Source organism: Porites lutea, chromosome 3, assembly GCF_958299795.1.
Source record: "Porites lutea chromosome 3, jaPorLute2.1, whole genome shotgun sequence".
Lineage (NCBI taxonomy): Eukaryota > Metazoa > Cnidaria > Anthozoa > Scleractinia > Poritidae > Porites > Porites lutea.
The window spans coordinates 51,007,006-51,033,297 of NC_133203.1; the positions used below are offsets into that span (position 1 = coordinate 51,007,006).

Genomic DNA, 26,292 nt, shown 5'->3' on the forward strand with positions numbered 1-26,292 from the left:
TGCTGGATTTATGAGTCCAACTGACGTCTTGATCAAGCTGGTGGAAAACAAAGCTTCACTTGAAAACATTGGTAAGAGGATACGAAGCCTTTTCTTTCTTACCTACTTAAGGCAAAATATTACAATTGTATCCAGAAATATTTTTAGCAGTGAAGGTCAGTAACTTGAAAGGTATTTTCTCTTGTACTGAACTTTCAATTCCGTTGTTTTCTCAGTGTTGGTGCAATAGCTTCTAATAAGTTTTCTTTTTGATTTCGATATGCAAAGCATATACTTAAACTTTATTTCTTATAAATTGAAGGTTTAACTATTGGTGCGTTTGGAATTGACAACTGTGCACAAGAAGTCAACAAAACTGGTGTCTGCCAGAACATAGTAAGAGCTGATCATGCGTTCACTGTCATCAACGGTGATTACGGTCAATTTCCAGCACCCGATAGCTCTTTGACGTTTGTATCTATTGACATCCAGCTTCGAGCCAAGTACGAGTCTATTTTAATATCACCAACTCGTAAATGCGCAGACAAACCTTGCCTGCATGGAGGAATATGCCATGATGTAAAACCACACGGTTTGTATTGCCGTCTTTGTTTAAGAGTCCGAGTCAAGTCAAAGCTTGTTGTCTTATGAGCATACAAGGGTAACGAATTTCGGAGGCATCAGATCGATTGTAATAAGCCCCAGGGTCTCCAGATTAATATACTAACGATTCCTAAAGTGATATTTGCTGTTTAATTTGCATAATTTCTCTGCTATTTTGCTCGTCACTGATCTTAATGTCGTCTTAATCTTATACTAACTTCTCCTCCTACGCACACAACGGTGCCAGGTTAAACGCAGTCTAAACGGGGAACATGTATTTGTTCACAGAGGAGATGGGTTTGCAAGTTGCCCGTACATATATTTTTTAGGCAAAAGAACGTTCTAGATTTCCTGTAATAACCAATACCTATATCTACCTCCCTGATTCTGGCAGTGGCTTCATTTTAAAACATTTCTATAGTGTCGCCAACAAAATTAAACAACCACCCAGTTCAAACGAACCTAAGTTAAACTAGTTGTAATGCCGATAACCCATTGCCTCATCTGTACTTTACTTCGGCCGGGACTTACATATTTACATTAATTTGGGATTTTGGCATCCTCCCTGACAAGCTTTAACTAATCGTGGATGGCTAACTCGTCAATTTACTTCGTGTGATTCATGTGTTAATCGTTGTTTGCTCAACCCGATTCAGAAGCTATGAATTTTGATGATATGGATATTTCTATAAGACAATGTGTGAATCAGAGTCATAAGTTGTCGAGGAAGTTTCTCCTCTTCACCATGTGAGAACGGAAGACGTGTTGGTAGAGGATAGATTTTTCGCTCGAGAGTGATAGGAAATACTCAAGACATTTGAGGACAAAAAAGGCGATGTAAATAACCCATCTAAATGAGTAATTTTGTCATAGTTCTCTTCTTTGAGTTATTCCCTAGCGTTGAGATTTCAATGAGTTTAACTCTTGGGTTTATTTTGCTTAGGATTTATCTGCCAGTGCAAACATAAGACCGGAGGTCTTGTCACCGGGCTATTGTGTGAAGAAACGACTCGAACGTTCGAAGGAGGTCTAGGAACTTCTTACAGCTGGCTCAAAACGTTGGTGGTATACGAAAGGAGTGTTGTACGGCTAGAATTTACAACATTAGTTGCAAATGGACTTTTACTTTATCAAGGCCCCTTAGAGCAAGGTTTGTGCTATTATCCTTTACTGGAGGAGTAATAAGTCAAGTTAAAAAATATTTCTGACATTTTATCTTTTAAAAGACATGTTAGGAGTATCTTATACTTTTTCCTTTTTAATTCTTAAATTATTAATCTTTTAAAGTTTATCTTTTAATATTTAAGCATTTTTATATCTGTAATTTTATTTAATGCAGGGCCCCGCTGAAAACCCACGGGCTCCCTGTTTAAATATCGTTGTTCTTATTATTTTTATTGAGTACCTACTTGGTAATACTTCGCAATGATAGGGAGAGCCGATGAAATACACGGAGAGAAGCAAATACGAGCTCGCCCCTTTATACAATAAGCTTTAATGTCACACTTTATTCTGTAAAATAATCCATCCCGCCTGTTTTTATATAAAACTTACAAATTACTTCTAGGCTAGGTCAACGAGCGAGCCTTGTTTGCAATTTCAATTGACCTTCATCATAACGGAAAAACTAGCTTTTACTCTAATCTCATGAAAATGGTTGACTACTATGATCTAAACTATGACTTTTCCTGTAATTCATTGAGTGACTCAATAGTTAATAGGTATATCGGCATAATGAAAAATAAATACGTCTCTTACTGGAATCAGACCCTTCAACAATCACAAAAACTCAGTTTTTATTGTACAATCAAAGACGACTATAGCCCCTCGCCGTACCTAGTTTTAACAAGAAAAAACCCTTCGAGAAAAGCATTAGTTAGATTTAGAATAAGTAGTCACCAACTTAGAATTGAAACAGGTAGATACGAAAACATTCCTCGCAATGAAAGGATATGTCACTTTTGTACAAGTAATAAAATCGAAGATGAAAATCATTTCTTACTAGATTGTAAGGCTTATTCTCAGATCAGAGACATATTTTTCTCCAAACTAGAAACTAAAATACCTGACTTCAAATCACTTTCACACGATACTTTAATATCTCTTCTTATGAATTCCTCTGATTATTTAATTAACTGTCAATTAGTTTCATTTATCTCGCAATGCTTTGAATTAAGAACCAAATTAATATCAATGAATGAATGAATGAATGAATGAATGGGAACTGTAACGTTTTGTAATGTTTTGCACGTACTGATTAGTTGAATTAGTACTTAAATTTAGACTAATAGCTTTTGCAATACTGTAATTCCTTTATGGTCATGCAAATAAAGCTTTTGGTGTTGTTGCAAAGAGCGTTTTAATATTTGCAAATAGCTTCAGAAGAAAATGAACAAGAACATGTTCAAAAACCAGATATTATCTTCAAACTAAACTAAATACCTTATGATACTTTCGGAAAAACTCTGACAAAGGCGAAGGCACATAAAAAAAAGGTGCCAGGAGTATATGTACTACGACAAAAGGCGCTTTGAGGAAGGAGAGGGTAGAACTCGCAGAGCGTGTCTGGTCTGAAGACAAACACATCGAAAACGAGGAACAACAACCACCCTGTATCTCTGAATTGAGTCGAGCTGAGTACCTCTCCGACTCGAGCTAAGTATTTCTCCGATGAAATTCGCGATTGTATTATTCCAGCTTGTACTATTCCAAGTAGTAAATACCTGGCTAGCCGGAATAATACTTGACGAAATAGTTCTAACGCTTTTGCAACCGACCTTGTTCTAGTCTTTTGATGAATGTTTTGTTATCCTTCTTTGGACCCTGCTGGCTTCCCTTCTTGGTCAATAAACATTCCTAGCTTTTATTTTATTCAAATTGATTGCGTTTCTACGAGTTATGAACATCTCCTTTGCAGGTAAAGAATTGCTTGCTAAACGTCTTTGTCATTTACTTTCTTAACAGTCCGTACTGGTGAGTCACGTGATTTCATGGCTATTGTGCTGTATGATGGTTTCATCCGTGTGATCATGTCCTTAGGAGCTGAGCCTTTAGTGCTCACTATGTCACGTGGTGTTCGGCTGGATGATGGTGAATGGCATGTCCTTGAAGTACGCCAAGAACTAAAAGTACGGTATATGATATCAGTCAAAGTGTTAGCTATATAAAGCGAATATATCTTCAGGCATGTAATTTTTTAAACCAGTTTGAAATAAGCAAAACAATCCCTTGGAAAATGAAAAGCCCATTTTTCATTTATTATTCTTTCAAAATAATTCTCTGTTTATTATTGCCTTGAATCCGCCCCCCCCCCCCCCCCCCACCCCTCCAATCCTTCATAACTAGCTATTGATTGACTAAATTTTCAAGTTTTTTTCCAATACTTTTGAAGATGAGTCACTTTTAAAAATTAATTTCAATAAAGGGAAAGGAAAAGGCTTAATTGCTCAGCTGTTTGATAGAGCTGGAGAAAAGTTGCAAAGGCTTTGCGAAGACAAAATAGTCGAGCTACTGCGTAATGACATAGCAAGAACAGCAAAATAACACTCAACTGGTGACAACTTCCATTCCAAAGAATATACGCTAGCCTACCCCTTTATATCCTTATTAGCCGAGAAATATTATGAAGAGGGAACATGATATCAATCAGGCTAATTGGATTGGGATATCGTATGTTATGAAAAGTTATGCCGATATCGGGGAGTGTTATCCACCGAGATAGAAGGCCGAGGTGGATAACACCCTCAGAGATTCATAATGCTTTATATCTAGTCAGCCTCATTTATTTTTTGCTAATTTTGACAATAATACTGTTCACCAAAGGTGATAACGCTAATTGTGGACCGCTGCAAGGACGCTCAGTTACTCAAATTAGGTGATGACCTGGTGGAAGATGAGAGCAATTGCAAGATAACAGGAAAGATTAGAGGCACATACTAGTAAGTATGACCTTGCGCGTCTTATTGTTGTATAACAAACATGGAGTTGACTTCTTATGCAAGGGGAGGAAGATCATTTTCTAGACTAACTTTAAGGAAGTTTGTTCCCGATGTTTTGAAAAGCTTCCTGCTTATTATTTTTATACTTAAGGAGACTTCTAACAGTGATAAGCTTCGGTTTGCAGAACAGGAGGCCGCGGGTTCAAACCATAGCCGGATCAACACTAGGAGAAAGTGCTGCCTTTGTAATTACATCTTCAAACGGTTAGACATTCTTAACTCGGATAAGGATGGCAAACCGTAGGCCCCGCCTCACACATGGCGACAAATTCGGAACATGCGCAGGGCATTTCGCTTTACAGATAACTGACTTCTCCAGAAGGCCAAGGGATGCCCAGTTCAAGGGTTATACTTCCCGTCAGAATTCATCGTATACTCTAGTTTCTATCCCTTTCGTGAACGATAAGGTGCTTGCTTTCAGGTCGAGATAAAGTAAACATTTGTAGCTAGATTGTAATCAGCTGCGGTCGTCAGAGGTAAAAACATCTTAAATGTCAGTAAACATACACAGCCAAAACTACGATATTTGATATGGTATTTTTCTGCCAACAGTCATTCAGATTTCCTGAAAAACACATAGTTCGCAAGAAAATTTTGTGCCCTTTTGATCGCTTTTAAAAAATTTGAACAGTATTTTGGATCAGCAGCCTTTATTTAAGCGGAAACATCGTGTTCTTTTACCCCTGCACCTGGTTCGACCGAGTGAAATGAGCCCGTGTCATGCTTCTTCTTGCAGCGGATCCAACCAATATCAAGAGCTGTCAGTGAAAAAACATTCCCCAGTTTTCTTGCCATGAACCCAGGCACACAAAATAAACTCTGGGGGCCAGTCACCATTAGTAAAAAGTAGGTACCACTATTAATCTGGCTAAAGCCCCCAAACCAAAGTTGAAACATAGTCCCTACAAGGCTGAAGGCTCAAACTTTACAAATCATTCTTACGTACTATTCTTGCTTTCTTCTTTCAGCTACTTGAACAGCCTTTGGCCACTTCAGATCGGAGGTGTAGAAAATCCTGGCCTTGCTTATCCTAATCTCAACTATACAGGTTTCAATGGCTGTATACGAAAAATAACCAACAATGACCACATGTACGACCTCAAAACACCACTGAAGGTGGTAAATTCGCCTGAGGGCTGCAGCAAGGCCAGAGGATGTCCGGACTGTAAAAACCACGGCTACTGTGAACCTTATCTAACAAAGGAAAGTGTGTGTGTCTGTGACGTCGGATATCTCGACCCGAATTGTCAAAATAGTAAGTTTAGTTATAGCGAGCGAATTACAAAACTTCCAGAACATTGCTTATAAAATTCATCTTTCTTAACCTGTGTTAAGCTAAAGCGGACACGTTTTCCTTTTCAGAAGTTCAATTATTCGATGTTTTAGAATAAGTTACTCTCTTACGGTTTGTTGCTCGACTCCTTAGTTCCCATGATTTTTTTACCCAACATCCTAGAAGTTAAGAAGTACAAAAAAGCATAAAGTCAAGAGTCTTCCAATACAATTAAAATTACGCGAAATTTTGGCTTTGAGAAATATTACTTAGAAACGCTATCCTTTTAAGTCTGCACTCTACAGATCTGGATGTTAGGTGCACGACGATACGGTTGCAGATAATTACGGTTGAATAGTGCCAATTCTTCTTAAACCATTTTTTTTCTTTACCAATAAACATAATCAAAATTTGCATTTTCTTTGAAAGCTGCGGCTGGTAATTACTATTTGGAAAACAGTTACTCTCAGTATTCTGTAACATCGTGGGAAGCTTCATCCTTCTCATCATCATCATCATCATCATCATCATCATCATCATCATGGTCGTCGTCGTCGTCGTCGTCGTCGTCGTCGTCGTCTTCGTCTTCGTCTTCGTCTTCATCGTCAACGCTATCAAGGCGGCGACGTCTTGCTCTCCCAGTCCCAGCACCCCAACCAATAACCAGTGAGTATTTCACTGACATTGCGCTGAAGATCAAGGTTAACCCTGGAATGAACAGCAGTCTGATATTTCTGTCGACTAACAGCCTTGGAACCGAGTTTGTCAGGGTTGATGTAAGTTGTCTGTAGATATAGGCCTCTTGTAGTCACGAGACCTCCCTTACGCAAATAATATGGGAAAAAACTCAAGCTATATCAGAAGAGGAAAGCAATGTGAAAAAATGGTTACGAGGCCAATTTTATGTGACTGACATATAATTTGTAGGGTTTGGATGTCTAGAAAATTATGAGGCTTTGTATCCAAAGAATTTGCTGGACCACAAGGCGTGCCTACCAACAACTTTTTCAATTGATACGTGTAATACTTTTCGTTATTCAAACCACATAAACACCAATTTCACTTCTTGAAAATTTAAAATTTAGAATTTAGAAAAGCCATCATGTTTTCTGTACACTTTCCATTTCTGTAATTTTTAGACTTTCAATACATAATTTTGGCACGAGAAAGGTCACGAGATCCCAGCTTTAAGGCCCTCTTCCAGTTGCATAAAGGCTATTTGCATAAGGCTTACTTCCAGCTGCATAAGACCCATTTATTCTATTTCTTTTTAATCATCAATGATTCGATGTTTCCTTTGCTCATATTTAACCTCAGTAAACAGAGCCTACGTTTTCGTCTAACTTATCTTTTTACTATTAAGAACACGTCCTTTTAGAGGGCCTTTTACCCTCTCCTTACATTCATCACAATGAATATCTGCAACTGTGGGAAACGCTCCCCGGAAGTATGTGTCATACTGTCTGGACTGTAACATTACGACATGATTTCTGTGGAAAACTATCTTCAGTATTACGTCTAATCTGTCCTCCCAAAACAGTTTCAACGTTTTCATAATCACTTGGTAACGTTTAAAGTACCCGAATTTGCCACTCTTCTTAGTATGTAATATAGCAAAAGCGCGCGACCAAGAACCTGGTTTTTAAGAACCTGTTAGGCTACATGTTGCCACTTAGGCACCCTCTATACAAGAACCTGTTGAGCATACAATTTGAAACAGGCTCTTATTTTCTCAACCCATTTAAACAAATTATGTACACTAGGGCAAATAAGAAAAGTCAACATTCAGGATCCTTTTTGGAGACATATAGGTGCTTTATTACTCCAACTGCAATTGTAATGGTATACCAGTTTAACCCAAGGTCAAATGAACTGAATACCACTAACCTATTTAAGAAGCTAAATAGCCTAAATTCGTGCTAATTACAATTTAAGTAAGAACTTTCTTAGGCTTACTTGGGAAAATGCAGGTTCTTAGTCGAGGGCTCTTACTGTACAGGCGATTAATTTACTCCAAAGCGATATATCTTTGCATATTATTTTGTTTTATTTTTACAGTTGCAGGACGAAGTAATTCGCTGCATTTTCCGAATGGCAGGAAGGACAAAAATTCTTCAGCTCAAAGGAGTAAACGTCACAGACAACAAATACCACACAATCATTGTAAAAAGGCTGGGTAATTATGCCACACTACAAGTTGACTATGCAGGAAAGGTAGAGGGAAGTACTGGCGGATCAAGCCACCTCATGAATCACGGTGGAGGAGCTCTTTTCGCAGGTAATAGGTCATGCAAAGTTTGCAATCTGTAGTCACGTAACGAGGGTTTGTAAATATATTAAAGACAGCAAAAATGTCTTGGTTACAGTCAAACCGGGAACATCGGAAATATTTTTGAAATGTTATTGTGTTGCAAGAAAAAAGCCCATCAGGCGTGAGAAACCTAAACCGCGAGCAGGGACACTATAACTAGTTTGTGATTTTGTGACTAGTTCGCGTGCCCTGATCTTTCTGAGCGAGATTGGTCATAACACAACAAACATTCCTGAGATATTTCAACACGCGTTCACAGTTTTCCCGGTTTTGACTGTAAAAACGGTGAGTGCTTCTGGAATGAACTAACATAGAGCCAAAGCATGATAAGGGAAACTGTTACAAAACGCGCCTGAACTAATAGCCTTTGAAAGCTTAAATCCACTTTGTGGTCACAAAGCAATCCACACAAATGCCCCGTGAAGATGTTAAAATATTTTCGGTCTCACTACACCGCCTTTGATTAACTCCACTGACTACTCAATCTACTTTGAAGAGCTTAGATGCCGAAAAAGGTCAAAATTAATACTGATATCATTACAAATATATATATATTTTTAGGTGGATTGAGGAGAATAACAGCACTGAAGGTAATGCAAGCTATTGTAAAATGCCGCGGAAAAGCCATTGTGCAGACAGCTAGTGGAAGCCTCATATCAACCTATTCTGCATTTTCGGACTCATCTTTTTCTGGGGTAAACTTGATAACCATAAACAATAAAGGGTCAGTGCACGTTCAGAAGATCAAGAACGGAACTCTGATCAAGATGTACCAAAAGCACACTATTCGATCCTTATTTAATGCGAGCTCCAATAAAATAGTCATCGGGAATGGAGGTGTTAGTGTTACACAAGTGCAACTAAGCAACAACAGTCTACAAGGTGTACAACAAGTAATACTGAGAAGGCACCAACTTTATTCAGGAGCTAATGACAATGAAGAGAGCACTAGAACCATCAGTGGAAGCGCTGTGGCATCCAGTGGAAATGCTATTGTTGCCGGGGGGGATTTGAAAATTGTTGGTGGTTATGGTTTAAGCATCCCTTTCCGTGAGTCAGGAGGAAACAGAACAACGCAAGAGACTGTCGATGAATCATATGAAGGTTAGATTAAACTTAACTTTGAAACTGTACTTAATCACTTTTATTAAGAGAGAAAGATATAGTAAATCAACTGTTTGTTGATATTGTCCCGCCAGGGACTTTGGAAGTTATTTTCTCACCTGTTCAGCAGTCACTTTTAATTCAATTCTGGTCGCATTGAGAATGAGTCAGCCTTGTGATAAGATATGAATTATGATAATTTTTCATTCAAAATTAAGGACGCATGAAGGGGTTTTGTAGCGACAGCCTAAACTGAAATAGGTAAAGTCTTGGCTCTAAGGAGGATGCAATATCGTCATGTCAGGAAAGTGCGTCGAATAACAATCTTTTGTACCAAACAGGATTGGAACCTACGATGGGCCCCAAATCGGGCAGACGCTCCCTCCACGGAGGCTATATGGGGAGCAAGGGCAAAGTCCAGCTTTACTTAGCTCTTCCTTGTACAGCTTTTCGATCCATTGTATTTTTTCGGAGAATCTTAAGCAAAAACGCATCATTTAGGAATTAAACTAATTAGAATTCAGTTCAGTTCTCAGTTCTCCAGGGTATGCTCCTCAAAGTGTTACTTCATAACGACTACAGCCAGCTCGTAAGGCAATAGAAGCAGCCCCAGTTTTGATAATTGTTCTTTACCTTTAAGGTTGTATAGCACAAAATCGACTTAACGGAGTTGATTTAGACGTCAAAGGCCCAACGAAAGTAAACGTGAGACGCCAAAACGTTTTCTCTGGTTGTCCATGTGAAGCGGGAGAATGCGCTAATAACGGTACTTGTCAACTTGAGAACATCACTATCACTGAACCCAATACCACGAAATCTTGGAAAATGTGTAAGTGCACCGACAAATGGAAAGGTCCCCGATGTCAAATAAATGGTTTAGGGCAAGGAACAGGTGAGTTTTTACCCATCCAGACTAACATACTAAGAAATTATTTATCGCCATTTTAATTTAACGCATTTCATTCTCTTTTCAGAAGCCTCTTATTAGACCTACTTCTCAATAAGCAAAACAGACGGAGTTATAAAGATCATTAATTTGCATCACAGCGAAGATGCGCAGACCGTCAGTCTAGTGAAAGATGTTATAAAACACCTATAAAACGCATTTTTTCTTAAACTCAGAAACGTTTAAAAATTTGCTTAAAAATGTTGGTGCGTCCCAAATCAAGTTGGAATTACAATATACCTGAACAATTTCTCGGTGCTGATAGGTCGATAGCTGTGGTGGATGAAGGTATACACCGTGGAAATGATGTGACGGTGGCGTAAATTGTTTTTTTTTAATACGCGCGTTGTTTTCGGTAAAAAAAAATACAGTCGACAACAATTTTCCAAATCCTAGGCTCTTACCAACCATACAAATGACTAAAAAACAGCAAAATGAAGACCATCCTAGGGGTTAATTTTGTTTAATTTTAGAAGCAGTTCAATCCCAATCTTTTTTTTTAGGGGGAATATCTCCCACTCAAAAACCACCACAGTGGAATTGGCCCGCCGTGTTGGCTGTTCTTCTCCTTGTTCTGTTGTTGCTGCTGTTATTGGGTCTATACCTGGTGTGCAAGAAATGTAGAAGCGATGCCGTGGATGGGACACCACCCGAGAAGCCTGCTCCAAAAACTGTACCTGGAAGTCATGGGACAGTGAGATCCTACTCTGTGGGAGCTGGGGAAGCGGATAGCACTGAGTATGATCTACGTTTTCTTATGAAATATATGTATACTGAGAAGATACATGGAGGAATTGATCTTGAGAATGGCCATGAGCACGCAAGCATTAGGGTTTACAAGGACAGTGGTGTGCGAGGAACAGACAACCATCACTTCAATCTCCGAGAATTGATGTCTTACAAGTAGGTGTCGAACTTTGTACCCAAGCTTATAGGGACTAAAGACAGCATCTATTGAAAGTTCTTAAAAACTTGCATCACGTAAAAAGATGCTTATACCTTTTGCTCTAGACTTCAAAGAACTCCTTATCACAAAAAATTTCAGCTATCGGCACTGACTTCACTTGATCACGATAATAAGGTCTGCTATTGGTCTGCAGAGAATACTTCTTTATGTTTTAAAGGTACAAAATTTCTGTTAGAACATAGATTCTGAAATAGACAGATATTTATATATCCTTGTATTTTTTATCTTACCTTCATGGTTTATTACCATCGTAATCATTTGCTTGAATTTTGTATCATTTACAAGATTTGTGGTTCTGTACTTAATTACAGTAAGTTAAAAAAAATCTTCTTGGATTTGCACCGGCGAATGCAAACTATAAATATGCGGCATGCTCATGATGAAAAAACTACGTTTAATTGCAGAATAAACGCAGACAAGACTGATGAGAGTCATCTTGGAGCTAAAAACTCTGGTTTCCGCGGTTCAGTGTCAGCAGAGGCAAGTCACTTACATACAGTTATTGTACGCCATGTGAGGCGTGCTGATAGTGAACCCTCCCTTGTAAATGACGAGTTGCACCCTTTCTATGATGAGGGTCACGATTCTGATGTAGACGACCTCAGTCAGCTCGACAGTGGTGATGAGAGAGATTGGGAACAACCGGATATTTGGAACAGCTATGTTTAGTGATGGAATGTCCACCTCATTGGCAGTCTAAGGGCGAAAAAAAAAACTTGTTTATAGAGTTCCTCGCTATGACTAGATTTGGCTCGCTTTGTACAAGTCTCGGCACGTTAACATAAAAAATATCAACTTCGTGGTTATTGATGACAATCGGGTCCAGTTTAGCTGGGATACCGGTAATACTGGCTAACCAGGCTTTATTATGCTCGCGGGCCAGCTCGGAAAATTCACTTAACAGAGGGTAACACTATGTTCATGCGCACTCCTTCTAATCTATATGTAAATATAGATGGTTTCGGTTTGGTTCGCTTTATGTAATACCGGGATAAAAGTCACTTCAGCATAGCTAGTCATATCTTCAAACCGAGCCAGCCCAGCTCATGTAATACAGAGAGAATGATAGAAGAACGTCTTTGAGAGTGATGGAGTAGAAGTGCTTCTGACAGACTGAGTCGTCGATGAGTAGGTTGACTAGTACTTTGCACGGTCTGACCGAGTTACTGGCTGATAGATTGAACCTTCGAGTTCGGTCTTTTTGTAAGAATTTCTTTTAAATATTTACTAATTGACAAACTGATCAACAATCTTTCAGATTTTTTCACGATGGTTTTAGCAAGAAATCAATATGTAATCAATATGGGTTTAGTTAGATTAAGGAGTGCGCTACTAATTCTTACTCCACAAATTGGAATGAAATATTCATGAAGGTGTAGTAGTAACTCAGTAATGATCCATTACCTAGAGCAAACATTACAAATTATTTAAAGCTAAAGCTACGAGCAAACGGATGAGACAACTCCCAGCATTGTTGGCCCCACATTGTTGGGAGTTGTTGCGTCCGTTTGCTCGTAGCTAAAAGTTTGAACGGTTTCTTTTCGCAACAACTCCCAATAACATGCAACATGGTGTGCTAACGGACGCAACATGTAACATCCAACAAGTTGGGATTTGATGGCCAACATTGTTTTGCCCGTTTTCAAAGGAATTTAAGGATACTCAGTAGTTTTAATGCATCTGGCATTGCTATATTGGCGTGATGTCTAAGACGCGAGCGCAAATTAGAGAGAGAACTTTTAGATTTAATAACGCACGTACTTTAGGAGTGTTTTGATTGGAGTAAAAACAGAAAATAATTGCATTCTTGTTGGTATTAGATGTGTTGTTTTAAAATAGTTTTTTAATCAATAAACGTGTCTCCTACGATCAAATGGTTTTTGTTTTCTCAACTAAAAACTTCGTATTTTGTTTAAGAATTATAAGTTTTGACCCTCGGAAGGTTTTTGTTCGATTGAGGCTTTTGTATATATTGCGTTGAATATTGTATTTCCACATGAAATGTAAATTAGTTTCACTGTTTTCAATAAAATTTCACTTTTATCCTTTTAATATAAAATATATTTTTTTATTGCTTCCCTTTGAATCTAATATATAGATTTAGCCAGGTCTAAAAGCGAAGCTCTCGTTAAAAATCCATAGTTTACTCGAACAAAATATGAATTCCGGTAATGCCAAGCGGAGACAGCAACAAAAACAGCCCAAAAAATCAGTACGTCTAATTAGCAAAAACAAAATAACTTTCCGCGTGCAGCACACTTTCCATGTACATTTCTTTGCTGTTGCTTTGAACGACTATAACTAGAAACTTCCAGAAACTTCCTAATCACACGTTTTAAGGTGATGTTGCACGGGACGATTCGCAACGACGACTTTTAGGGCAACACAGCGTTGCAGTGCTAGAATATTGTAACCATTCGAAACAATGTCGCAACAATGTTGCAATGCTGTGTTGCGATAAAAGTCGTCGCTGCGAATCGTGTCTTGTAACATCACCTTTATGAAGGGAATGTTGTACGAGTTCCTGTTCACCTTTTTTTTTCGCTACGCCTTACTTTCACCTTGCTGGGCGCTAGCATTTCTCATTTTCTCACCATCGCTAGAAAATTTTCATGTTTTTCTTCCAACAAAATTGATCTCTTTTGTTTTTTCTCTCTCTCCGTTTTCCACGTCAATGTAGACATTAAGTCGAAAAAAATGATCGGCTTTGTTCTTGTTGTTCATCTCTAAAAGTTCATGTGGCTGTGCAATGAACCGTCCAAACGCACGGCCGCATGAAATGTAAAATTTTTATTCCGGGTTACTTGAAGGGGGGGGGGGGGGGGGGGGAGGGGGGAGCGTACTTACGGAAGTTTTTTCAGACCCAAAATTTCTTGGATGCATAGGCAGGGTTGTCAAAAGCCGCCGGCAAGCGGCGCTATCTCCGGCGACTTTAAGGTTTTTGCCCCCTGTAACCTGGGAAACACATATCCCTAGTGATAAGCCTTCCCCTACCTGGAAAACAAATATCCCTAGTGATATGTGTTTCCCCACCTGGAAAACACGTATCCCTAGTGATATATGTTCCCCTACCTGGAAACAAATATCCCTAGTGATATGTCTTCCCCTAGAGCGTACTTACGGAAGTTTTTTCAGACCCAAAATTTCTTGGATGCATAGGCAGGGTTGTCAAAAGCCGCCGGCAAGCGGCGCTATCTCCGGCGACTTTAAGGTTTTTGCCCCCTGTAACCTGGGAAACACATATCCCTAGTGATAAGCCTTCCCCTACCTGGAAAACAAATATCCCTAGTGATATGTGTTTCCCCACCTGGAAAACACGTATCCCTAGTGATATATGTTCCCCTACCTGGAAACAAATATCCCTAGTGATATGTCTTCCCCCCACCTGGGAAACACATATCCCCAGTGATATGTGTTCCCCCACCTGGGCAACACGTATCCCTAGTGATCTGTGTTCCACGATCTGGAAAACCGATATCTCTTGTGATATGTTTTTTCCCACCCGGGAAACACATATCCCTGGTGATATCTGTTCCTCTACCTGGAAAACACATAGCCCTAGTGATATGTGTTCCCCCACCTGGGAAAGCGTATCGATAGTGATTTATCTTCTACTAACTGGAAAACACATATCCCTAGTAATATGTGTTAAACCATCTGGGAAAGACGTATCCCTAGTGATATGTGTTCCGCTACCTGGGAAAGACATATCCCTAGTGATATACATTTCGCTACCGGAAAAACACATATCCCTAGTCATATATGTTGCCCCACCTGGGAAACACGTATCCCTAGTGATATGTGTTCCCCCACCTGGGAAACACGCATCCCTAGTGATATGTGTTCCCCTACCTGGGAAAAACATATCCCTAGTCATATGTGTCGCCCCACCTGGGAAACACGTCTCCCTAGTGATTTATGTTCCCCGTCCTGGGAAACACATATCCCTAGTGATATGTGTTCCCCTATCTGGGAAACACATATCCCTAGAGATATGTATTCCCCCACCTGGGAAACACGTATCCCTAGTGATTTATGTTCCCCTTACTAAGAAACACATTTCCTTAGTAATATGTGTTCCCCTAACTGCGAAACACATATGTCTAGTGATTTATGTTCACCTTCCTGGAAAACATATATTCCTAGTGATATGTGTTCCCCCACTTGGGAAACACATGTCCCTAGTAATATGTGTTCCCGAACCTGAGAAACACCCTCGTGATATGTGTTCCCCTACCTGGGAAACAAATATCCTTAATGATATGTGTTCCCTCACCTGGGAAACACGTAGCCCTAGTGATTTATGTTGCCCTTTTAGGGAAACACATATCCCTAATGATAAGTGTTTCCTCCCTGGGAAACATATATCTCTAGTGATATGTGTTCCCCTACCTGGGAAATACATATCCCTAGTGATTTATGTTCCCCTACCTGAGAAACACATATCCCTAGCGATATGTGTTCCCCCACCTGGGAAACACGTATCCCTAGTGAATTATGTTCCCCTACCTGGGAAACACATATCCCTAGTGATATGTGTTCCCCTACCTGGGAAACACGCCTCCCTAGTGATATGTGTTCCCCCACCTGGGAAACACATATCCCTAGTGTTATGTGTTCCACACCTGGGAAACACGTATCCCTAGTGATTTATGTTCCCCTATCTGGGAAACACATATCCCTAGGGATATGTTTTCCCCCACCTGGGAAACACGTATCCCTAGTGATTTATGTTCCCCTTACTAAGAAACACATACCCCTGGTAATATGTGTTCCCCTAACTGCGAAACACATATGTCTAGTGATTTATGTTCACCTTCCTGGAAAACACATATTCCTAGTGATATGTGTTCCCCCACTTGGGAAACACATGTCCCTAGTAATATGTGTTCCCTACCTGGGAAACACATATCCCTAGTTATATACACCTGGGATAAACGTATCGCCAGGGATATATTTTTTCCTACCTGGGAAACACATTATATCCTTAATGATATGTTTTCCTCTACCTGGGAAACCCATATCCCTAGTGATATGCGTTGCCCTACCTGGGAAACACATATCCCTAGTGATATGTGTTCCCCTACCTATGTAATCCATATCCCTAGTGATATCTTTCTCCCACCTGGGAAACACTTATCCCCAGTGGTATGTGTTCCCTACCTGGGAAACAAATATCCGTAGTGATATGCGTTTCCCCAAATCACGTATCCCTAGTGATATGTGTTCTCCTACCTGGGAAACACGTATCCCTAGTGATATGTGTTCCCCTATCTGGGAAACCTATATCCCTAGTGATATGTGTTCCTCTACCTGGGAAACACATATCCCTTTTGATACGTGTTTCCCAGGTGGGGTAACATATTCGTTGTGATATGTGTTCCCTTACTCCTGAAACCCATATTCCAAGTGATATGAGTTCCCCTAACTTGGAAACACAGAAACACGTATCCCTAGTGATATGTGTTCCCCTATCTGGGAAACCTATATCCCTAGTGATATGTGTTCCTCTACCTGGGAAACACATATCCCTTTTGATACGTGTTTCCCAGGTGGGGTAACATATTCGTTGTGATATGTGTTCCCTTACTCCGGAAACACATATCCCTCGTGATATGTGTTCCTCGACCTGATCGAATCATTTATTTTGTGGTTTGCAATTAATTTTGTTGCCTCCCGCTTTCCCTCCGCTTTCTTTACATGCTTCCACCAAAGTTTCACTTAGTAGTTGAGACGCAGTATCGATGCTATCATGTTTGACAGCTGCTACTAACCCGGATTGAACTGTTTATATCAATAGTGATATGTCTTTCCCTACCGGCCCCGCCGGGAAACACATGCCAGCTACTTTCTCTTATTCTCCTGCTAACTAAATTTTCTTACCCATGGTGCTCCGCTGCGCGTGCCTCGCGCGCGAGGGTTCTGCTACAAATTTCCCGTTGCGGATTCAAAAAAATTCGCGTCTACACTGTGACAAGCCCGTAAAAGCAGATTGATTGAGTAAGTCCTATTTGAAGTGGCAAACGTGAACATTTTGCTTTAAAAAATCAACAACTAAAATTCTTAAAAAAGAGGAATTATTAGTGAAACATTCTCATCCGACAGAAGATATCATGACACACCGGACGTCATCGTTCTGAAAACTTTCCGTTCCTTCTGACTACGGAAAATCACCTTTGGAGAGCAATGACGCTTTGAATGGGATACGTGTAAAAGGAAGGCCAATCCGCAAAATAAAACTGCGGATTCAAAAAGTACTGATCGACCTGATACGTGGGGACGGGACCTAGAGCTGAATTCAAAACTCTCCCCTTCTGAATTTTGTGTCTATGGTAAAGGGATAAAGAACAACCATTTTGTACCTCTGTTTTATTCATAAAATCGTATTCAATCTAATAATAATATTACTTACTAGCGTGTTTTGTTTTTACCGACATCTTTGTAGTTTCCGGTGTAAACGTGATTAACCGTTGCATTTTGCAAACCATGTATAAACTCTTCTCGTTCCTTTTTCCTTCTAAATCGTCTTATAATCGAGAAGTTAAAAAGCACCCGGGCCAAGCCCTCAACTTCCAAGAACACTGCAATACAACCCCCAGAAGACCACCTAAAATCATGGACGATTTTTTACCAGAGACTTATCTTATTTCGTGCTTCTGCCGTGCCGAACACAGCTGGTATTGGGTTTAATTCAGACGTCGTGCTAGAACTTTGTGAACATACTATAATAGCTGTAAATGAAAAAAAAAATAATGATAATAAACATTTCTCGGCGTTTGAATCACTACGTGTGCAGAGTGGTTGAGTGGTGTAGCACGGCAGACCTTGTCGAACTTAACCAACAGACGCAATATCCCTCACAGCCAACATGCGTAAAGAAAGGTTTATCAAAGACTACTCGATGCATCAGTTTTAACAAACATAGGATTTACGATCACACATTAAGCCAACCACTAATATCTGATGTGAATAGTATAGTGCGGCAGGTTTTGTTTCCTTTTTTTCAGGTGAAATCTTATAGATTTGAGATTTCGATGACTTCGACAACAGAGACCCAAAGGCAATACAAATAAGGACTTTTACACTTCAGCAGATATATTATGTCGAAGGCCTTCGAGCTTCGCATTGACCGAATCTGTGAGAATGAGAGAGAACTATGCTAGATTTTTGCCATTAGCCTTAGGTTCAGTACACGTGTAGTTTGAAGTTTAGACGAAAAAACGAATACGTTTTTGCAATTTTGCAATTACGCAAAAGGACTTTATTGTACCTTGTATTTTGGTGGAAAGGAAAAAAGTAATAAAAACCCCTTGTTTTGAAATACTCATTTCAGGCTCGTAACAATACCCACTCATGCGTCCAATAAAATACTGTAATGCATTGTATTTAGCAATAAACGTTTTGAATTAAACAATGAATCCGTCGCTAATTATTTTGTAAATGATCAGCTGAACAGTCAGTCAGACAGTCGTGACCACCAAGACCCTTCCATTATGGCAACGAGTCGGTCAGGCGCTTCCAAGACTTATAAAGTGACTGAACCAATCATCTGGTTGGTCCACGTCCTCCTCGTCTTCACTTTCCAATTGGCTCAAGTCATCCACATCAGGGTCCATTCCCTCATCCTCGAACCAGTGCATCTCGTCATGTGACAGAGACGGGTTACTATCTGCATGTGTTATGCGATGCACTATTACACTGTGAAGGTTACTTGTCACTGCCGGAGTTGAACCGTGGAAGCCTGGATTGCCAGTTCCTAAAGGTTTCTCTTCCACCGTGTGTGTTATCACGTGATGCCTAAGAGAAAGATGTCAAAAAAATAAGGAAACAAATGGGAAAATGGAATTCTTTCTGTGGTGAGAAATAAGTAACTATAGCTCTGAATAAAACCTTCATTAGTTCAGTCCCATGTCGTTTCACACAATAATCATTAATTTGCTTACTGAATCACAATAGCGAATCTCTGGGAACTGTATCCAGCATTTAAGACTGAGATTCATACAACTAAACTACCATGTTGCTTTTTCTTTTCTACGCTTTTTCTGAAAACCTTATATTAACAGACAACAAACGGTTTTTGAAATTTGGTCTAATACACTAACATACAATTTCTCGAAGCCTCTTTTAGAATTCAGGGACAAAAAGAATCAGTCAAAGTAAAAATAAAAACATGTCCATGGCTTCTTTAAAATGCCACCTACGTACGTTTTGTACGACATCAGTTCCCGAAGGTCAAACTGGTGATTGTCTGTTCCTCGCACCCCATGGTCTTTGTAAACTCTGATACTCGCGTATTCATGCTCGTGTGCGAGATCGATCCCTCCGTGTATTCGTTCAGTATACATGTATTTCATCAGATGACGTAAATCATAGTCTGTGCTATCCTCTTCTCCAGCCCCAACGTCCGAGTAAGACCTGACTGTTCCGTGTCCCCCTGGTAATACGGCCTCGGCAGGTTTCAATGGTGACGTGCCGTCCACGGCATCGCTTCTGCATTTCTTACAGAGCAGGTAAAGACCCAGTAGGAGCAGGAGTATAAGAAGAAGAAGAAGAAAAGCCAGCACGGCGTTCCACACCCATGACGGACCGGTCGGGACTTGTTCAGCTGTTAAAGAAAAATTCATGTAATCATAAACAATTATTGGATGAGGTTTTTGTGATATCCGGAATAATCAAGCTTCGGCTGATAACACTAACCGAGACCTTGATTATTCCGGATATCACAAAAACCGAATCTAATAATTGTTTTTATTATACTTTATCTTCAAGTAATTTCTCAATTTCTTGCTGGGTCGATAAAGCGAATCGAGAAGCCATTCTTACTTCGCTGTCCGCGAACTTGACATTGCTGTCCGGGCACTTGACATTGTTCTTGGAAATCATGCATTGCGCGCGCAACCTACAGATTATTCACTAATCTGTAGGTACAGATTAGTGAATAATCTGTAGGTTGCGCTGTTTTCCAGAATTAACTGTAGGCTTTTAGCCAATGAGAAGACAGATGGTGACTACAGTGTATAATAATCCAATAAATGGGACAACTCATAAGTTGCTCTTAGTAATTCCCAGTCAATACCTTTTCACAAAGTTTCTGAAAGTTTGTATTTAAGAGGTGCATCAATGGGTTTTAATTCTTAGCAGAACGATTAAACATTGGGGACATACTTAGGGCTCCTCTCAAGTTCTTTAGTACCTCTTTATTCTGAATTCTTGTCTCTGCATGATGATGGGTTTACATTCAACTCTCTCTTAACGGACACCTCTATAAGATGGACACCCCTCTAAGATGGACACCCCTCTAAGATGGACACCTGGTTTTGGTCCCTACCGTTTTTTAGTCATTTTACTGTAACTATACCCTCTATAAGACGGACACCTCTCTAAGACGAAAAACAGACATGAGTATTGCTTTATGAAGTTAAAAATACTTTAAAACGTACCTGAATTTGTGAGATAACAACTGAAAAAATATAATTACATAGCCTTAGTTGTTACAAAATACTCACGTGGAGCAAGACCCAATACAAGGTCATCTTTTTTCTGGCACCGAGGACCAGTCCAAATTCCAACGCATTTACACATTTTCCAGGATGTTGTAGAATTTTCCACCAGCGTCGTGGTGTTCTTGAGAATGCAGGTGCCATTATTCGCGCATTCTCCGGTTTCACATGGGCAACCAAATACGACGTTTTGGCGCTCAGCTCTCACATCATTACTGTTTTTGTCATCCAGGTCAAAGTAGTTAAGTCGATTCTGTGGAATGCAGCCTGTGAATGAAATATTATGTGATTTGGCGCTATATTCACCAAAAGCTTTACGTTTCATATTATACATGATCACTGAATGCTTCATTTTGTCGTAAGACAACATTTTATGGGTCTGTATCATACCTCGTGTACACTCAGCATAAACAAAACCTTAATAATTTTAAGTATTTGTTTTCTTTCGTGGAATGGCAAGACAGATACCATTTGTGATTCCTTATTCTGTCTAAAGATAATATTCTTTAATCAATTATATATTGTCCTTTAATTTACTTTTAGACTAATCAATTCTGTAGTAAGTTGCTAACCTTTATCACTGTGTAACATGCATGTTGGCTATTTTCTTAGAATGACCACTTGATAAAGAATTGTATGTCCTAGTAAGCAAACCACCTGACCTACCTCCATATGATTCATCGACGCCCTCTTTGTTTGCAACATTTCCTCCGCCAGATTTCCTTAATTGAAAGCTTGAGCCATAGCCACCCGCGATATTAAGTCTCCCTCCAACGAAGGCAGCGTTTCCACCATTGACAGACGCACCTGCGTTTTGCTGTTGTCTTCTCTGTATTATTTGCTGTACACTTTGAAGACTGTTGTTGCTAAGTCGCACTTGTGTAACACTAACCCCCGCACTTCCAATGACAATTTTTTGAGAACTTTCATTAAAGATAGATCGAATGGTGTGTTTTTGGTACATCCTGATCAGAGTAGCGTTTTTGATCTTTTTAACGTGAACGTTCCCTTGCTTGTCAATTGTTATCAAGTTCACTCCAGTTAAGGAAGAACCAGAAAATGCTGAATACGTTGATATAAGGCTTCCACTGGCCGTCTGCACGATGGCTTTTCCGTGGCTTTGTACAATAGCTCGCATCACCTTCAAGGCTGTTAATCTTCTCAGTCCACCTACAAAAGATTTGCTACACTCAGTGTTGTATTTTCATTAAAGCTTCCTTTTTCACCGTGGTGTTTTCATATAGGATACTGGGACAAATGAACAGATTCACAAGCGCCGCTCATAACTCAATATATATCCAGTTTTGTTTCTTCACAATGGCCAATGGCTTAAAGATAAAACAGAACGTATATCGTGACTACATACCCATACGTATAGCCGTTAAAACCTTTCGATTATTCCTTATCATAGCGTTAACCAAGTATCACACCTCCTTGTGAGCTATTGACGAACGTTTTCTGTGTGCACTGCTACGAAATTATGCAAACCAATCAAATACTAACGTATAGTAATACCTGCAAAAAGAGCTCCTCCACCATGATTCATGAGGTGACTTGATCCTCCTGTACTTCCCTCTACCTTTCCTGCATAGTCAACTTGTAGTGTGGCATAATTACCCAGCCTTTTTACAATGATCGTGTGGTATTTGTTATCAGTGACGTTTACTCCTTTGAGGTGGAGAATTTTTGTTCTTCCTGCCAGTCGGAAGATGCATCGAATTTCTTTGTCATGCAGCTGCAAAAATAAAAAAAAACATATGTCTGAAGATGTTCGATTTTAAGTTCATTAATTGCTTGTATTACATACTATTAGGAGTAGAAATGGTTCGGCAAATTCAAAACCCAGTGATTATGAAGAAGATGAAACTGGGACAAGAGTTGGAAAATGAGACGTTGCACTGGAAACGGTTTTCCACGGATATCATGTTGTAATGTTTCAGTCCAGACAGTTTACCACACACCTTCAAATGCACAGTAAATAATAATAATAATAATAACAATAATAATAATAATAATATAGATTCTTATTAAGCGCATTTCTATCCTCAATGCGCTTTACATTATGAAACTGCCGATTGAAAATCATTAAATTTCTAGCCTATTGTGACATTATATATCAAGTATTGTAAAACTTTAAAAATCCTTAGTTGTAAAACTTTAAAAATCCTAAAACGTTAAGAGTGAAAATCAATTGTGACATTATACATCAAGTATTGTGAAAAAAAAAAAAAATCCTAAAATGTTATGTCTGTAAAAACTTTAACAACGATTAATCATGAGAGCACTTTGCCTTTCTTTTCCTTGAGATAGCCTTTCTTTTCCTTAGATGTTGTTAATCAACTTGGGAAACTTCGTACAAGCAAAGCATGATAATGAAGAAGGTATGGAACATCTGCATTTAACTTACGTCAACCCTGACAAACTCTGTTCCAAGGCTGTTAGTTGACAAAAATATCAGGCTGTTATTCGTTCCTGGTTTGGCCTTCATCTTGAGACCAATGTCAGTGAAATATTCACTTGTTATAGGTTGGGGAGCTGGAAGAGTATCACGTCGCCGCCTTGATAGCGTTGAGGATGATGAGGACGACGATGATGACGACCATGACGAAGACGAAGACGACGACGACGACGATGATGATGATGATGATGATGATGATGATGATGATGATGATGAGGAGGAGGAGGAGGAGGAGGAGGAGGAGGAGGAGGACGTTCCCCACGATGTTACAGAGTACTGGGAGTAACTGTTTTCCAAATAGTAATTACCAACTGCAGCTATGCAGTGAAAATGCAAAATATGAGTAAAGATTATGTTGATTGGTTTAGAATGGCCTACGCAGGGTTGACTTTCTTTTGATCCTCAGTATTCTGTAACTGTAACATCGCAGTATCTCGAAACCAATTGATAACAATTTCAATGGGCTGAAAGTTTGACGATTAGATACGTTGATAATTTTCAACTCCCAAGAAAAAACTAAAGAGTCGATAATAAAAATGTCGACGAGTAACATATTCCTAGAAAAGGTATAAGGAAGAGTTTTTACTTAGGTGGCCAGCATCTATGTAAATTTATTGGAACAAAGGAACGCGTTTACTTAAAAAAAAGTTCAACTCCAAGAGGATTTTCTTGGTACACCACCATGGCCGCCGTTTCATTGTTTTGGAACATCAATATGGCCGCCGTGACGCCATGTGGACGTTTTACGTACACTTTCTTGACACAGGCACATCTTTGTTGCTGACTACAGCTGACAACGTTTCCGTAACGAGGATTCCCTGTCTTTGCTTATCTCATACATACTTTATTTTTAACCGTAAATTTATACTATTTTTATTAATAATATTTTTAAAAAACAAAAAACGTATGCGTATAAAGGAATAGGGAATCCTAATCGATCCTCATTTGTGAAAAAAGGGTGAGTTGTCAGCAATAAAAAAGTGCCTTAGTTAAGTAGGCGTCCTTGGGACGTTAGATTGTAACGTCTTAAGAAACACGTAAAAAGTGATCAACTTTTAGACTCAGTGATTAATCACATAACAGGAGCACACAAACTGCAGGTGAAGACTAACCTGTTAAGCAGTTTCTTCCAGAGTATCCAACATCACAGACACACACGCCTGACTTTGTCAGGTAGGGTTCACAGTACCCTTGATTGTTACAGTAAGGACATCCGGTAGCCTTCTGGCACCCTTCAGGTGCATTTACCACTTTCAGTGGGGTCCTCAGATCGTACATGTGATTATTATTGGTTATTTTTCGTATACAGCCATTGAAACCAGTATAATTGAGATTAGGATAGGCAATGCCAGAATTTTCTACGCCTCCGATCTGAAGTGGCCAAAGACTGTTGAGATAGCTGAAAAAAAAAAAAAAAATATATATATATATATATTCGTTTTTTGAGTAGAACGTATTTCGTAGAGCGCTCGACTCAATTGATTGAGGAGCATCAGCTATAACTTCACAGAAGTTCAGGTTTCACGAGTAATCATCGTATATACTAAAACAGTGGATAGTGTTTTTCTCGCGCTCTGATTGGGTACTCAATCAGTGAATATCCTGCACTATTCACTGATTCACCTCCAGTTCCTCGGAGCTAGCGACGCCAAACTCGTGTAAGTTGCAAGCAAAATGCCTTCCCGGTTTGCTGCCGTAAACAAACAAAGAAATTTCACAACTAATCAAGCAAGCTGTTTCAGAAATACACGAAGAAGGTGACGAAGTTCGGATTCGAAGTTTTAACAGGTAAAGCTTTGTCTTTTTGACACGAATTTATCGATAAAACCGGTGAAAAAGTTTTTTGTTTACAAATGCAAATGAAGCTTAAGTCTTGCTTACTTTATATATATAAACTAGGGGGTTTAAAACACAGATCTTTCGACCTCTTTTTTCATTGTTGTTTAATAAATATAACGACACCGAAAACATCTGCGAAGTATACTTAGATGATAATGATGTTCATTTGAATTCTTATTTTTTGATACAGAACAAGTCATAATGCTTCAAGATGCGGTGAAGAATTATGATATTGTGAGTAAAATGATAAAACCCATAGAATGTATTTAATGACTGTTGTTAGTTATCTAACTTCACACTTTTGTTTTCAGAACGCCAAAATAGCCTTCATCGTAGACACTCTAGACCGCATGTATAGCGGCCCAATGGCAATAATGATGCGTGAGCCGGGTGATAAATAGGCCACAATACAAGTCACAAGAACTGTTTTGGTTAGACGTCCGCAAACGCTGAGGTTTTTCCCGAGAAATTATACATGATCTGGATTCATTCACAATCACTACACCTAAAATAAGTTACGTCATGACATTAACATGAAGAACCAATCAAAGGCTTTTCCGGGGAAACCAGAAAACGATTAAGACATAGATGTTGTTTTAGGGGGAGGTGGGGGGAGGCGGTGGGCTCTACACAAGCCAAACTGTGGTCACATAATCATGAGACTAGTTTGTTTCACCTGCAAGATTTCACTTGTCTCCTATGGGTCAGTAGTAACAGTATTATTATCAGTATTATTATCTCATTTTTACATGTATTTAACGCGCTTACGATCACCATCTCCGATTCGTATGCAATTATCTGAGATTGATTTTATACTTACTAGTTTGTTCCTCTAATTTTGCCTGTTATTTTGCAATTACTTTCATCTTCCACCAACTCTTCTCCTAACTGAACCAAACGTGCGTTCTTACAGCGATCAACAATAACTGTAATAATCTGTGAAAAAAGTTGAGAGCGAAAATTTTCCTGATGCTCTATCTAATTAGGAGTATAGACTCTGTGTAGGGCTCACCGGTTAGTCCTTTTTGAGGGAGAAACTCATAAATTTGAGGCATATACATAAGCGGCGATGACGTCATAGCTCACGAATAAAATGCTGTAGAATATCATTAAAATAAGCTTACGTGCTATTTTTAGGTTGCTTAACCAGTTTGAAAGATTTTCTGGTAATTTTTAGATCGACGAATGTCTTGGTTTTGATTGGTTCAATAAAAAACTAAAAGAAACCGATTTGGAACAATTGTTTTCTGAAATGGACAATAACAGCGGCAGGAATTGTAATTTGCAAAATTGAGTTATGACTCAATTATATTA

At 39.2% G+C, this 26,292-nt stretch overlaps 2 protein-coding genes across 2 annotated transcripts in view; one reads left to right on the forward strand and one right to left on the reverse strand.

The window, feature by feature from the left end:
* The first annotated feature begins 854 nt into the window (after positions 1-854).
* On the forward strand, positions 855-12,100 carry LOC140932473 (protocadherin-like protein). Its single transcript, XM_073382080.1, has 11 exons — positions 855-894; positions 1,526-1,732; positions 3,547-3,710; positions 4,405-4,520; positions 5,549-5,835; positions 6,283-6,629; positions 7,912-8,131; positions 8,726-9,268; positions 9,909-10,160; positions 10,718-11,117; positions 11,586-12,100. The coding sequence occupies exons 1-11, from the start codon at positions 855-857 to the stop codon at positions 11,848-11,850; spliced, it is 2,841 nt and encodes a 946-aa protein (XP_073238181.1). The 3' UTR covers positions 11,851-12,100.
* Positions 12,101-18,429: 6,329 nt separating this feature from the next.
* The window catches only part of LOC140932474 (protocadherin-like protein), a 31,459-nt gene continuing 23,596 nt past the window's right edge, over positions 18,430-26,292 (reverse strand). The window contains exons 17-24 of the mRNA XM_073382081.1: positions 25,799-25,914; positions 24,252-24,538; positions 23,089-23,456; positions 22,197-22,416; positions 21,348-21,851; positions 20,688-20,948; positions 19,387-19,786; positions 18,430-18,978 (exon numbers count right to left, since the gene is read on the reverse strand). Of these exons, the coding sequence (XP_073238182.1) occupies positions 18,690-18,978; positions 19,387-19,786; positions 20,688-20,948; positions 21,348-21,851; positions 22,197-22,416; positions 23,089-23,456; positions 24,252-24,538; positions 25,799-25,914 (2,445 nt within the window). The 3' untranslated portion in view covers positions 18,430-18,689. The remainder of the gene's footprint in view (positions 18,979-19,386; positions 19,787-20,687; positions 20,949-21,347; positions 21,852-22,196; positions 22,417-23,088; positions 23,457-24,251; positions 24,539-25,798; positions 25,915-26,292) is intronic.